Below are 15,515 nucleotides of genomic sequence, written 5' to 3' on the forward strand. Positions count from 1 at the left end.
GAAGAGACTCCCACGGGAGTCACAGTAGGGAACCGGGCAGTGAAGCCACAAGGCCACAAGGCTTCACTTCCTGATTCCCTCACGAGGATGGTGGCGGGGGCAGCAGAGAGATGAGCAATTGCTCGTCTTCTGCTGCCGACATCGCGGGCGCGCTGGACAGGTGTCCATTTATTAAAAGCCAGCAGCTGCAGTATTTGTAGCTGCTGGCTTTTAATATTTTTTTTTTTGTGGGACCTCCGCTTTAATGCCACGGTCGGGGGCCGGCGGAAGTCAGAATTTGTTAGTACACAGGTGAGGAAATTAAGATGATACAAGTAAGGCATTGATTGCCAACTTATGAGCTAAAGGGGGCCTCAGATGTGGCCCGACATCACCAGAGGGCCACACATAATATGTAATGCTTGAGAGGACTTTCACTGCAGACCTAATAAAGGGAATGAGGGTCAGAGAGTGAGGACAGGATACATTGTTGGTGGGGATATGCTGAAGAAGACAATACTAAACTGGGAACATGTTACATCAGGGTTTGACAAATTTGCTTGGAATCTAGGAGCCAGCTAAAAAAGTTAGGAGCCAGAAAACGCGCCCCGTACCGACGAGCTTGCGCGCAGAAGCGAACACATACGTGAGCAGCGCCCGCATATGTAAACGGTGTTCAAACCACACATGTTAGGTATCCTTGCGATTGGTAGAGCGAGAGCAATAATTCTAGCCATAGACCTCCTCTGTAACTCAAAACATGCAACCTGTAGATTTTTTTAAACGTCGCCTATGAAGATTTTAAAGGGTAAAAGTTTGTCGGCATTCCACGGGCGGACGCAATTTTGAAGCGTGACATGTTGGGTATGAATTTACTCGGCGTAACATCATCTTTCATAATATTAAAAAAAATGGGGATAACTTTACTGTTGTCTTATTTTTTAATAAAAAAAAGTGTAATTTTTTCCCAAAAAAGTGCGCTTGTAAGACCGCTGCGCAAATACCGCGTGACGGAAAGTATTGCAACGATCGCCATTTTATTCTCTAGGGTGTTAGGATAAAAAATACATATAATGTTTGGGGGTTCTAATTAGAGGGAAGAAGATGGCAGTGAAAATAGTGAAAAATTACATTAGAATTGCTGTTTAACTTGTAATGCTTAACTTGTAATACCAACGGCCACCACCAGATGGCGCCAGCTTACACATCTGGTAGTAATAACTTGTAATACCAACGGCTCACCACCAGATGGAGCCAGCTCACACATCTGGTGGTAATAACTTGTAATACCAACGGCTCACCACCAGATGGCGCCAGCTTCCAAGCCAAGTCGCCAGGACCCTATTTCTAGTCGCCATGGCGACCTGGCGACTGGGATTTGTCGAGCCCTGTGTTACATGAGGTTAGTAGAGATCAATGATATTATCCTAATCAATGTTCTCACTACAGACTGCTGAGGTCTGAGGGCCACACAAAAATATACCTAAGGGCCGAATGCAGCCTTTGGGCCCCGGGGGTCTAAAATCTTCCATTGTCTTCATTTTATTAAAGTGGAGTTCCGCCGAACAAAAATAAAAGTCAGCAGCTACAAATACAACAGCTGCTGAATTTTAAATATATGGACACTTGACTGTTCTGGGCGCCCGCGATGTCGGCACCGGAAGCCAATCTGTCCCTTGGCTCTCATGTGGAGGCGCCGCCATCTTCGGTAAGGGAATCAGGAAGTGAAGCATTGCGGCTTCACTTCCTGGTTCTCTACTGCGCATGTGCGAATCACGCTGCGCGCTCTCACTAAAGGAAGCGGGAGGGCCAGAGGAGGGGCCGGACATGGCATAGATTGCAGCGGGTACTGCAGCGATCTATGTTGGAAGTGAAAGCAATTACCTGTATTAGACAGGTATCTGCTCCCCCCTCCCCCTGAAAGGTGGCAAATGTGACACTAAAGGGGGGGATCCGAAAAGTGGAAGTTCAATTTTTGCCTTAATTTTAGCAAACCCGAGGATTAGGTATGGGGTTCCAGTTTGCCTCCATATAGCTGGCATACATGCATGTACATCAGCTGTTGTAACACACCTAGGTGCGCTCCAGTCGCAATGCTTTGAACCCACCCTATTTTGAAGCCTATAAGAGACTCTGGCTCTAATCAGGTGCTTCAAAAAAATCCACTGCCGCTGTAATTCATGTGCCCTGAAAGGGGCGGATGCATGAATAGGGGGTGGCTGCGGCGGCCATAAATAGATTCATGCTATGCATATAGGGTTGGTGTGGAGAGAGGGGGCGGAGCCCAGGCCCCCCTGATGGATGGGCCGCCACTGGCCTTTAACACTTTTGAGAATGGAGTTCACCAGAGCTTCACAGGTTGCCACTGGAGTCCTCCATGATGACATCACAAATCTGTTGGATGTTAGAGACCTTGCGCTCCTCCATCTTCCGTTTCAGGATGTCCCACAGATGCTCAATAGGGTTTAGGTCTGGAGACATGCTTGGCAAGTCCATTACGGGGTGATTTGGGTTACAGAAAGGATAGTGGGTACAGGTTAAGGAGATAGATGGGGGTGCAGATTAGGATACGGGTGATAGAGGAGTCACAGGTCAGGGTGATGGAGGGGTCACAGGTCAGGGGTGATGGAGGGGTCACAGGGTCAGGGTGATGGAGGGGTCACAGGTCAGGGTAGGGGTGATGGAGGGGTCACAGGTCAGGGGTGATGGAGGCGTGTCACAGTGTCGGGGTGATGGAAGGGTCACAGGTTATGGTGATGGAGGGGTCAAAGGTCAGGGTAGGAGTGATGGAGGGGTCACGGATCAGGGTGATGGAGGGGTCACAGGTCAGGGGTGATGGAGGGGTCACAGGTCAGATTAGGAGTGATGGAGAGGGTCACAGGTCAGGGTGACGGAGGGGGTCACAGGTCAGGGGTGATGGAGGGGGTCACAGGTCAGGGTGACGGAGGGGTCACGGTGATGGGTAGGTAGTTCAGGTAAGTCATCTCTCTCATCACTGATCTCACAATGCAGAGATTTCATGTTTTGTATGAATATAAATCTCATGATGATTAAAAGTGGATGTAGAAGGTGTTGGGTGATGAATGGCCCTCTCCTCCTGATGACATCAGAGAATGTACAGCCCAGACATGTACAGACCTCTTCACACACTACATGTACCTCAGGACCCCCTTCTCCTCCTATATCACACACACCCCAATGTGTGTAAACACGGCACTCTGTTGCTATGGGTAACACACGGTTGCTATAGGTAACACCCTCTTCCTCCACCCCCAACAGACAGAGAACACTCAGCAGGAAAGCACCCCGCCCTATCATGGCGGCCCCTCACGGAGAAGGCGGGAATTACACCGCAGCCGCGCCTCTCTACCCCACACACAATACCAGTAACAATGAATGAATGATAGTCACGTTTTACACCAGAACGCGGAATCTCGTTTCCGAGGGGAAGGAATTCGCTGCTACAGTTTCCGGCATTGGCTGGCAGGTGATTGGCGGTTCGCTAAACCTCATTGGCTACAGAAGACGCCTATCATAAGGCGGGCCTTCTCTAAACCAATCATAGTTCTTTGTAAGCACGTGGGGCGGTGCCGCGGCGGAGTATCGCGAGATTGACGGCCGCGGCCTGGATTATTGAAGGAGGTTTTGTGAGCCGAACACGCGTCGTATCCTTCCGCCCGGAGTCCGCCATTGTCCCCTCTGGTAAGGAGTTTTGTTTGTATGTATATATGAGGTGTAATGCTCTCTCCTGTGTATGTATATATATGAAGTGTAATGCTCTCTTCTATGTGTGTGTATATGTATGTATGTATATATATATATATATATATATATATATATATATATAATTAGGTGTTTTATATGTTCCTCTGACACGTCTGCTGTCCTCTCCTTAGTGTAAGGCCCATTCATACCGCATGTATTAGGATACGAATTTTCGCTGCATTCCCAGTACGTATACGGTCCACATTCCAGGCTCTCTCTCCTATGGGCAGAGCTCTCACCATGACAAGTACAGCAAGCTTCATTTTCCTGCACTGTGACGGAACATAGGCTCCTCGCAATGCGTGCAGGGCTCCTCCACAATGCGTGCAGGGCTCCTCCACAATGCGTGCAGGGCTCCTCCACAATGCGTGCAGGGCTCCTCCACAATGCGTGCAGGGCTCCTCCACAATGCGTGCAGGGCTCCTCCACAATGCGTGCAGGGCTCCTCCACAATGCGTGCAGGGCTCCTCCACAATGCGTGCAGGGCTCCTCGCAATGGCGTGTGCAGGGCAGGCTCCTCGCAATGGTGTGTGTGCAGGGCAGGCTCCTCACAATGCGGGCAGGCTCCTCACAATGTGTGTGCAGGGCAGGCTCCTCGCAATGGCGTGTGCAGGGGGCAGGCTCCTCCACAGTGCACACAAAAGACACAAAGAAGTGATCTCCAGGAGAAAACTAAATGGGGAAACCTTCATCAGCTGCATGTAAGTCTAGAATCGCAGTTGTGCAGGCGGTTCTGATCGCACCAATTCCTGCAGCCAAAACGTGCTGCTCTTTTACAGATGTGTGGGGCTGTCGTTCATTCTGAATGCCCCCCCCCCCCCCAGTGTGTTTGCGGGTGCAGGAAATTGCATGGTGGAAAAAGCACCTCACGTTGAAGCTACAGCAACCAATTCAAGTGAATAGGCTGCACTGAATGTATGGGTGTGAACCAAGCCTGAATACGCATGAAACAGTTTCTGGTGTGAATGGGCCTTAAATGGCGTATATGCTATTTCGGAGAGATCATCCCACACTCTTCTCAAAAATAAGCCATTTTAAAAAAAAGTATGGGGGTTTGTTTTCCAGGATCATACTTCCCTTGCTGGATGCAATATTGGTCCCCCGGGACCTCTAACACTGAGAACTGAGCGATCAAACAACGCTGCTCACTGAGCAGAGAGCTGGTGGCTGTCACTCCGCAACCCCCCCCCCAATGCTGGGCTATAGAGGGGGTGGAAGCGGCACACTGAGAGGCTGTGCCAGGGCTCTGTCAAAATGGCCAAGTCATCAATACTCTCCAATCAAGTCACTTCCTGTTACTGTAAACCAGTAGTCTCCAAACTGTGGCCTGGGGGCCAGATGCGGCCCTTTGCTTATAGTATCTGGCCCTTGATGCTCTTCCCACTGATGTCAACAATGGGGCCTAGATCCTCCCACTGACACCAACAATGGGCGTAATTCCTTTCACTGACACCAACAATAGGGCACTACTGTATTCCTCCCACTGACACCAGCTATTTCTCCCCGTAATACCAAAGATGGGGCGTTGCTTTCTCCCACTGGGCACAGTCCGGCCCCCCTAAAGTCTGAAAGACAGTGAACTGGCCCTTTGCTAAGAAAGTTTGGAGACCCCTGCTGTAAACCATCAGTAATGGAAGATTTTGACGACTTGCTGTTTGGACACAATAACAGCAAGCGTGTATACTCCCGTTTTCTATCAAGAAGTGCCTGGCTCGAACTGCGCATCACAACGGCTCGGTTTACAGTCAGCTGTTGTGTCGGCAAGCCTGCGCACAATAGTGGCTACTTGTCGATAACACTGTGCGCTGCAGAGGCACGTCCATGTCGGGTGAGGGGCGGATTTTTACATGATGGGGCTCGATATGCGCATGCGCTTAACAGCTGAGTTTATGGTCAGCTGTTGTGTCGGCAAGGCGGCGCCTGCGCACAATAGCGGCCACTTGTCGAAAACACAGCGCGCTGTTGAGGCACGTTCATGTCGGTGAGGGGCGGATTTTTACATGATGCTGGATTATTAAATGATGGGCAGTGCTGCTAAAGTGGTGGCAGATTTTTAAATTATGCCCAGTGCTGCAAAACATATTTTTCTGATGCAAAAACCTGCCCTTCAGTTTACTAAACACGCCCCGCAAGCGTCCAGGAAGAATAGCAGAAAAATGTGTTAATTGTATTACAGAAATCTTTACAAAAAATGTGCCAATTTATCCTAAAGCTGAATTCCAGGTATGGAGTTGTATGCATAGTTACTGGTAAAGCTTGAAGCAACATACAATGTCTAATGTATTTTATTTTTATTTTTTTCCATTAGATATCTATTTGTCTTCCTCTAGACTAGTGAAAAATGGCTGTCCAGGAGAGCAGACCAAACAACACAATCTACATCAACAATCTCAATGAAAAGATAAAGAAGGATGGTAAGCCTTTGTAGCTCAGTGTTTTGGTAAATGGTTCTCTTGCTAAAAATTTCCTTTTATTGTGTTGGCTGACCTGAAAGTTCAGTTCTAGGTCAAGTCATTTGGCTACTCCAATGTTCGCGTTTCCCTGCTAGGCAATGTTCGCGTTTCCCTGCTAGGCAATGTTCGCGTTTCCCTGCTAGGCAATGTTCGCGTTTCCCTGCTATCCATCTGAACTCTTCTGCTTGGCTTTGGAGATTCGGGAATTCCTTTCCTGCTATTGGATACTTAATTTTATCTCATTATGGTGATTGCAACAGAGAAAAAGACTTCTCTGAGTGGCTGTGCCGAGTCTACAGAAACTGAAATGTAGATGTCTAGTCAACAGAATCCATGAAATGGTTAGGTGGCTTCTCTCCGGCATCTACTAAAAACCGAACAGTCACTTCTGGATGCACTGATCATTTAACCTGCCTGGCGGTATTCCCGGGTCAGGCTCGGGGTGAAATTTCAGTACCATTAGCGGTATTCCTGAGCCAGACTCGGGGACGCATTGCAGTATCCAGGCGTAGTTACTTACCATGTCTCCCCGCTGTGTGAGCCAGCTGTCTCCTCCGCTCGATTCACACAGTGCCCGAGTGCCGCCGAGCTCCGTTCCCTGCGATGTTGCGACGCACGGGGGGTGGAGATCGGCGCCAAATTCAAAGAAGTCAAAACGCAATACATACAGTATACTGTAAGATTACAGTACTGTACAAAATAATTACACATCCCCTTTGTCCTTAGTGGTCTGTCAAGTGCCCTGCATGCACTTTTATATAATAGACTGTTTTGTTTTTTTCTGCCTGGAAACTGGAGATTATCCATAGCAACCACAAAGTGTCCCTTTATGTCAAGTGGTTTTAGACCAACTAAAAAACAGCGATAATAAATTGGAATTTACTTGCAGAATTGAGCGAAAGTGATTGGTGGGGAAATTCGTCTTCAGACACTGAAAGTAATGACTGCGACAAATCTGCAACTAAGCAAATTTCAGTGTTTTTGATTACATTATTGAATAATTTTTATTATAATTACATTATTTGTTATATTATTTATGATTTTGTGTTTCAAACTTTCATACCCGGGATGTCTACTAGACTCTGTTTTGGACAGATTTAAGTGAGTTATTCCTAAGAATTACAGGCCTACAATATAAAACGCCAAATTCCCATGCAAAATAATGGTACCGCTTTCAGCATCAAAAACCTGACATAATGATGCCGCCAGGGAGGTTAAAGTGACCTTGTTGCCAATCAAATTTTTGAAAAAATGCTGTACCGTTGAAGCAATGGCATACTCGCCTCTCCTGCTGCCAAACAGACATCTGTAGATGAAATCTGCTGCAGGAACCAACGTTTGTCCCATGTCCTCTAGCAGTGGTCACCAACCCTGTCCTCAGGACCCACTAACAGGCCAGGTTTGCAAGATAACTGAAATACATCACAGGTGATTGCAGTATTCTAGTCTGCAAGGTAATGCATAAAACCTGGCCTGTTGGTGGGCCCCCGAGGACAGGGTTGGTGACCACTGCTCTGTAGAACTTGCTGTTTCATCCTGCTTGGACCAGGAGATCAATACTCCCAAAAGTGTTCCTGTACAGAACTAAAGCTGTTGATCTCTCTGGATTGAAGGGCACAAGGGTGGTGGGAGTGGTATTATTTATAGGTACAGATTATTTGGGAAACTTTAAAGGGGAGCTCCAGTGCAGGCCCCAGTCTTTTGGGACCTGTGACGTGATTTCTTCTACTGATTGTCAGCTGTAGCCATCTGATGGGGAGACATTTTCCAACAAGCCCATGTGACATAAGTCAATCTAACAATCGACTTCTGTCAAACGAGGAAAGGCCGCATGTAGATCGAAATTCGTCCAGTCCCTACCAAACCAGATGAATTTCGAACCCTCTATGGCCATCTTTAGTTTGGTGACAGATGCAACAAAATCTAATTGCTGATCATATGTTGGTATTACTATATATCATTTTTTTTTTCATTAGAGCTGAAGAAGTCTCTGTACGCCATCTTCTCCCAGTTTGGTCAGATTCTTGACATCCTGGTGTCCCGCAACTTGAAGATGAGAGGACAGGCTTTTGTGATCTTTAAAGAAGTAAGCAGCGGAACCAATGCCCTGAGGTCAATGCAAGGATTCCCTTTTTATGATAAGCCAATGGTTAGTATTTTGTATTTATTTTCCTGTTATGTGGCTTCTGTGTGACAAATTGGCATGTTGGCGATAGGGTTGGTCTTCTTTTTGGTCAAAGTGTAACTGAGGCCATACCGCTCTGATATAACTGGGTTCCCAATTACTTAAATGTATTAACTTGGCCTAGTTGTGACTGTGCCAAACACGCAGGAATGAGCGTTTTTGCAAGCATGTGAAAAATTTACTTCATACCTGTCATGCTTGAGTTGCCATTAATTTATGGTACCCCCAAACAGTTTCTCAGCATCAAACGCACATTGAGAACGCAGGATGCTCTATGCCTGATTAGGTTCTGAAGCTTCTTAGTCGTGCATAGGGCAACTCATTCACGTGAATAAGCTGCCCTATGTATAGCGTGGGAATGTGGGTTCCTGCTATACTAGGTGTGAATGGGACCTAATGGACCAAAAGTTTTGGGGAATGCCTTTCCATTTCTATATATTGTAATATATGTTAAACACGAAGCAAATATTTGTGTAATTGAATGAAGAATTTGGCATTTTGCGATTTCATTGAAATTTAGGCAGCTGAATAGGGTATCTGCATTTTGGCGATAAGAGGAAAAAGGTGGCAAAAGTAACACGGGTGCATTGAAGTGTTTTTACTGCGTTTTTTCACTGGGGAGGTGTGCTTTCCCCCACCCCCCCCCCCCCCCCCCCCCCCCCCAACAAGCATTCCACAATGGAAGTACAACGAACCACTGTGAAGACATACATAGAATTTAAAGGATGTGTTTTTTTTTTTTGCGTTAAAGGCGCCAATAATGGCTGACAAATTTATGATCTTAATTACAAAGTTTATATATATAATTTGCGTAAAAGTTTTATATCGTCTACAAAATAAAATAGTTTTATGGCCTTTTTTTTTTTTATATATATTGGTACTGCGACCTTATGGCGGACACTTTTGACACATTTTTGGGACCATTGGCATTTTTATAGCGATCGGTGCTATAAAAATGCATTTATTACTGTAAAAATGTCACTGGCAGGGAAGGGGTTAACACTAGGGGGCAAGAAGGGGTTAATTATGTTCCCTAGGTGATTTTGCGCAGCCGACCTGCCGCCGTAAAACTACGGTGGGCGGTTGGCAAGCAGTTAACCGGATCCTCTAATCAGTTGTACTAATAGACATGTTGGGCAATTTTATTGTTTCTTAGATCGCAGTATCGGACATAAGAACCCTATAATTTTTACATGGTTACAAGGCAGCATGAGCTTGGATTGGCGTGAAACTAGCATGTGTATCTTCTGATCACTTTATTTTTTGTATCTAACCATAGAGAATACAGTATTCAAAGTCTGACTCTGACATAATCGCTAAAATGAAAGGCACTTTTGTGGAGAGAGACCGCAAGAGACAGGAGAAGAGGAAAGGAAAGGTACCAGAAGTTCCTGCTGTTAAAAAAGCCATTCCAGGGGCACCTGTTCAAGGCATGCCAGGGCAGATACCAGTAAGTGTGACTAGTAAATTACGTAGTCTATGCCAGGCTACAAAGTGGCAATCGCTTATAAATGTTCTCTGTTCTGATTTTAGGGTATGGCAAACATTCCTGGAATGAACCAGGCACCTCGTATGATGCACATGCCTGGACAGACACCATACATGCACCATCCTGGAATGATGCCACCACCAGGAATGAATCCTGGACAGATCCCACCTGGTGGCATGCCTCATGGTCAAATGATGCCAGGACAGATGGCACCAATGCAGCCGGTAAGTGCTAATCCTAATTGGAGAAATCCCATCAATCGCCTAAAAGCAATGTTTTGGAAGTTGTGGTATGTAGACATAGCTGAATGTTTGATGCCCTTTTGTACCAGCTCCATCCCTTGTGTGAGAATGTGTTGTATGAAGCAGTATGTTGTCTCAGGGAGACACAAAGGGAAAATGTATCAGAATTTGTGGCCTGCTGCTGGGCCCCTTAACTGCCCTGTGAGCTGGCTCACAAGTGACTTTTATGATGCATACGTCCATGCAAATATGGTTATCTGCATGCTTTCCATCTGCCAGTGACTGTCTTATTTTGGATGTTCCAAGGTAGCGTGCCAAAAACACTTTTATACGTTGTGGGTGTTTTTTTACGATGGAGCAGTTTTACTTGTGATGTGGGAATTGTAACTTTCAGCTGCAGCTTTAAAAAAAGGCTAATACCTCTAAATCCATCTTCCACAGATATCGGAAAACCCACCAAACCACATTCTGTTCTTGACCAACCTCCCAGAAGAGACAAACGAGTTGATGCTTTCTATGCTCTTCAACCAGTAAGTATTGTAAACTCCTGAGTTCTGTTAATAGAAACCCTCCCAGATGTGAAAGATAGCACTTGTAACCTCAACTGCACCCAACTGACTGTTATCCAGTCCACAAACTTTTTCCCCCTGAGCTTCTCGTATACCTGCCACCTTGATTGTCCCTCCTCATTCACTGCCCTCTAGTCAGCACCCTCCATGTCTTGTGTTTCATTTACCACCTCTACTGTACAATACTGCTTCCCAATCCATCAACACTGTTCCCCAAAATGCTGCCCCCCCCCTCCAATCCACAGTCCTGCAGCATTCCAAATGTAGTGCCCTCTGATCTGCTGCTCACACATTCCCACCACAAAGAACGTGCAACTACAGCCCACTGTTCACTTGGGTATTACCAATTCATGAGGAGAAATGCTCATTAGTGTTTTAACATGTTAACATTTGTTGGCCTTAAAGTGGTTGTAAACCCTGTTTAAAAAAACACCTGCAAGACAAAGGCATAATGAGCTAGTAGCCTACTAGCTCATCATGAATTACTTGCCTCACATCAAAGGCCCTGCAGTGGTCCTCCTACCCCCCTCCGGCTGGTGACATCTGTATCTAGAGTTCCAATTCACAACTTTCTAAATGGCCCATGCGATATTGCCTTTTTCTGTTTTTATTTGCAATGCCTTGTAGAGTTAGTGAGTGAAAAATTTATATAGCGCTACACATGCGAACTGAATCGCCTCTGGGCGCTTGTTTGAGCACTTCTCCCTTGAGCTCAGAAGAGGTGGGTTTTGATCTTTCTCCCAAAGGCCAAGTGGTTCTCCTCCAAACAAATGGAGGTTGGCAAAGTGTTTCAAAGTCGAGGGCATTGGACAGCAAATCTTCTTTCTCCTTTGGACTTGTATCTGGTTTTGGGGATTTGGAGTACATTTTGGTTGGAGGATCGCAGAGCGCGATTGGGGTTGTAGGCTTTTATTTTGTCGCATAGGTATTGGGGGGGCATTTCCCCAAATACATTTATGCGTTAGAGTGCTTTGAAAGTGATTGTCTTTCACTGGTAGCCAGTGAAGGCTTCTCAGTGAAGGGGAGATTGATTCCCATGTTTTTGTCCCAGTCCCAGTTGAAAGTGGATTGTAAAATGACCCAATCGGTTTCTGGGCCCCTTACACATGGGGTGGGCTCTGCTGGAGCCTGCTCGGTGGGGAATCTGTCAGCTGATCCTTGCTGAACAGGTGGATGGCTGGTCCGCTCTACTTGTGCGAGGCAGACAAAGCCTGTACCTCTGTGGGCATTGGGCTGTAAACATAACTTTTGTCTTTTGCTATTGGATGTTAAAGGGGGGTGTTTGTGTTAAAAAAATCTTTCTATTGTGTACCTGCTACTGGGCTGTTGGGTAGAATGCAATGGTCGGCTTGCTTTAATCCAAATATATTACCTCCTGTTTGTAGTTGTCCAAGTTGAATACGCTTCATAAAACATGAGATTTTGAGACTGACTTCAGCCTTTTCTTCTTTTCAGGTTCCCTGGCTTCAAGGAAGTCCGTTTAGTTCCCGGACGGCACGATATCGCGTTTGTGGAGTTTGAGAATGAAGTTCAAGCTGGAGCTGCTCGAGAATCTCTACAGGGATTCAAAATCACACAGAGCAATTCAATGAAGATTTCATTTGCCAAAAAGTAGCCTGCTGGAGGACGGGAAGATCTCAAGCTTTAGATTGTGTTCTGGGTTTTCATGAAACTGGTTGGCTTGTGCAAACAACTGAAGCCAACTATTCAGGCAATTTTTGTTTTATTTTTTTGTCTGTGACCTCTCATCCAGCGTACCATGTTGGTGAGTATGGATTCATTTATTTTATTTTTTTATGGACTTTTTTAAAGCATTGCACCCAGAGTCTGCTTGGCAGACATTGTACCTGGAGCTTGTGAATAAAGCATTTTCTACTTGTGTTTCTGCCTTGATTATTGTACATTTGGGGAGGAGGGGAGAATTCGAGAAATGCGAGGGCTGATGTGGCTCAAACAAAGGGTTTGAGACCCCCTAGCACACAATTGGAGACTTGCCAACCAAACAAACATCTGTTTAGGACTCCATTTACTGCTGCCTAAAGGGGGGGGGGTTGTAAAGCCCCCCCCCCCTAAATAAGTTCCTTTTAAGCTAGTGCATTGTTGGTTCACTTACACTTTATTTATTTTTTGTCTGAATTTCTCACTTCCTGTTCCTCCTCCAGTAAGCTTACCATCATCCGAGCCGTTCTGGCGTTGCTCAGCATGCTGAGCCATGGTTTTAAAGCCACCTCCACCCAACTAAAGGACATGCAGTTCTCATTAGAAATGATGCATGGTTTTTATTTTAAAAAGGTGAACTTATCTTTAAAACCCCCTGAGGCATTATGTGACCCATTTGTCTATGGTATTGCGTGCAATGCACATTCTGGTTCAGCCTTTTTAGGATTAAAATGGGTGGCGAGGCAATGACCATCGTCTGTCCAAATCGCTTCCAAAAAGCAAGTTGCTTTTTAGATGGTGGAAGGGGCTGCCTCGTGTTCAAAATGTGCCTTAAGCCCTGGTTCACACTTGACAGGTCAAAATTGCATGACAAGTCACGCCCCATTGCTGGCACAGGAACAGTCGCCCTGTGTCTTTAAATGAGATTAGCCAGTCAAATGACACAAGTAAATACAGTATCAGTTTATTGTCATACATACCAAATTGCCAAGCTGGTCAGGGGATGCAGTGTAAAACCGTATCATTACACGTAGTGTTGTAGGCATGGCTAGGATTTGGGTCACCAAGGATCTCACAATATCCATAGAGCAGGGGTGTCGAACTCAATTTCATCGTGGGCCGCATCAGCATTACGATTGCCCTTAAAAGGGTCAGTTGTATCTGTAAGATTAGATGTCTAGTGCATCCCCCTTACATTAGATGTCAAGAGCCACCCCACCATCAGAAGTTGAGTCCCCCCCACTCTCCCTTCCCTTTTCTTATGCTGCTGCTGGGAAGAAGCTGGATGCATTGCTTGAAAGAAGAAAGTAAGGGTCTTGAGGAGGATCAGAGGAGAGGTGCGAGGGCCACATGAACTGGCCTGGAGGGCCGGATTCGGCCCAGGGCCTTGTGTTTGACACCTGTGCCATAGAGAATATCAACTGTAACATAATGCATAACAGTACTGCCATAGCAGCATAAATGTAAATCGGTATGTAATACAAGGTAAATATGTGTATACATTACCTGAACTGGTTCAGTGGTAATATGGGCTGGGGTACAATGAAAGAAAAGGTGTATGTATGTGTAATATATATATATATATATATATATATATATATATATATATATATATATATATATATATATATATATATATATATATATATATATATATATATATATATATATATATATATATATATATATATATATAATTTTTATATATTCGTATTTATCGGCGTATACCGCGCACTTTTTTGCCCAGGGCAAAATCGTGGGTGTGCGATATACACCGATACCCGCGCAGAGTTTGAACACTGCTCCGGCATATACCGAGCGCAGTACGCTCGTGTATAGTCGGGCAGGCTCGGCTCCTCTCGCGCTCACGTCCTGGACGTACAGAATGTGAGCGCGAGAGTAGCCGAGCCTGCCTGACTATACACGAGTGTACTGCGCTCGGTATATGCCGGTGCAGTGTTCAAACTCGGCGAGGGGATCGAGCGGGAGGGACACCCGAAGCCGCAGACAGACGAAGAGGACATCTGAAGCCCCAGACGGACCCGACGAGGCCGCCGCGCAAGACACCAAAACTGTAAGTACTAAAATGTTTTTTTTACAGGAATTGCGGGTCTACTTTAGGGGTGCGCGCTATACCCCGATAAATACGGTATGTATAATTATCAGCCCTCAAAATTTACGCTCACATTTTGTGAATACATTTTGAGGGCTGCCTGGGAGCAGAGGGGCAAGGAGAGGAGCCGCCGCCTGGTTGTTCAAAGAGCGGGGACCATAACAGCTTTCAATTCAATAGCTGTGTTCCCCACCGCCATATACAGCCCCTCCCCTTGTCCGGGCACTTTGATTGATAGATCGCCCATCCCAGGATTAGACGGGTGATCTGTCTGTCATAATATACAAAGGAATTATGAAATATTCAAATTCATACAGTGTGTTATAAGCGTGCCATCATTAAAGCGGGAGTTCACATGAAAAACAATTTTTAACTTTAGATTGAGGCTCATTTAGTGAAGGGGAATCGGGTGTTTTTTTTTAGAGATGGCTCTTCCCTGCCGCTTCCAGGTATGGTCTTCGGGACTGGGCGTTCCTATTTGATTGACAGCCTTCCGACGGTCGCATACATTGCGTCACAAGTAGCCGAAAGAAGCCGAACGTCGGTGCGGCTCTATACGGCGCCTGCGCACCGACGTTCGGCTACTTTTGGAAAATCGTGATGCGCTGTATGCGACCGTCGGAAGCCTGTCAATCAAATAGGAACGCCCAGTCCCGCAGCCCATACCCGGAAGCGGCAGAGAAGACCTATCTCTAAAACGGTAAGTACTGCTTCGATTTAAAAAAAAAAACACCCGATTTCCCCTAGACAAAATGAGCCTCAATCTAATGTTAATTTAGTTTTTGGGGTAAACCTCCACTTTAATTTACCCTAGCCCACCCTAAGCTAAACCCCTCCCCCCGCAGTCATTGTTGCTTGGTGTAAACTTCGGCATATCTAGCTCTTCTTAGGTAAATTATCATGTGAGAGTGCCTGTGCTCCAATTAAGGCAAGAGGAATATATATATATATTTGCTAGAAAGTATAGAGGAGTCAGATTAGCAAGGCCAGAGACGAAAAGGAAAAGAAGAAAAGGGGGGAACTTCAAAACGCCCTTGTTAATGGATTGTGGTGTCCCAGTG

At 45.9% G+C, this 15,515-nt stretch overlaps 2 protein-coding genes across 4 annotated transcripts in view; one reads left to right on the forward strand and one right to left on the reverse strand.

Annotated features, from left to right (window-relative positions):
* The window catches only part of C9H19orf54 (chromosome 9 C19orf54 homolog), a 28,269-nt gene extending 24,774 nt beyond the window's left edge, over positions 1–3,495 (reverse strand). Inside the window, exon 1 of one of the 3 annotated variants that reach the window (XM_040323172.1) lies at positions 3,391–3,495. The gene's annotated coding sequence lies outside the window, so the exon portion shown is untranslated. Of the gene's footprint in view, positions 1–3,363 lie in introns of all 3 variants that reach the window. The other 2 variants (XM_040323173.1, XM_040323174.1) reach the window with 2 other exon arrangements.
* Positions 3,496–3,573: 78 nt separating this feature from the next.
* On the forward strand, positions 3,574–12,560 carry SNRPA (small nuclear ribonucleoprotein polypeptide A). Its single transcript, XM_040323175.1, has 7 exons — positions 3,574–3,681; positions 6,053–6,158; positions 8,174–8,346; positions 9,662–9,832; positions 9,916–10,095; positions 10,555–10,643; positions 12,138–12,560. The coding sequence occupies exons 2-7, from the start codon at positions 6,086–6,088 to the stop codon at positions 12,295–12,297; spliced, it is 846 nt and encodes a 281-aa protein (XP_040179109.1). The 5' UTR covers positions 3,574–3,681; positions 6,053–6,085; the 3' UTR covers positions 12,298–12,560.
* Positions 12,561–15,515: the final 2,955 nt, after the last annotated feature.

This window comes from Rana temporaria, chromosome 9, assembly GCF_905171775.1.
Source record: "Rana temporaria chromosome 9, aRanTem1.1, whole genome shotgun sequence".
Taxonomy (NCBI): Eukaryota; Metazoa; Chordata; class Amphibia; order Anura; family Ranidae; genus Rana; species Rana temporaria.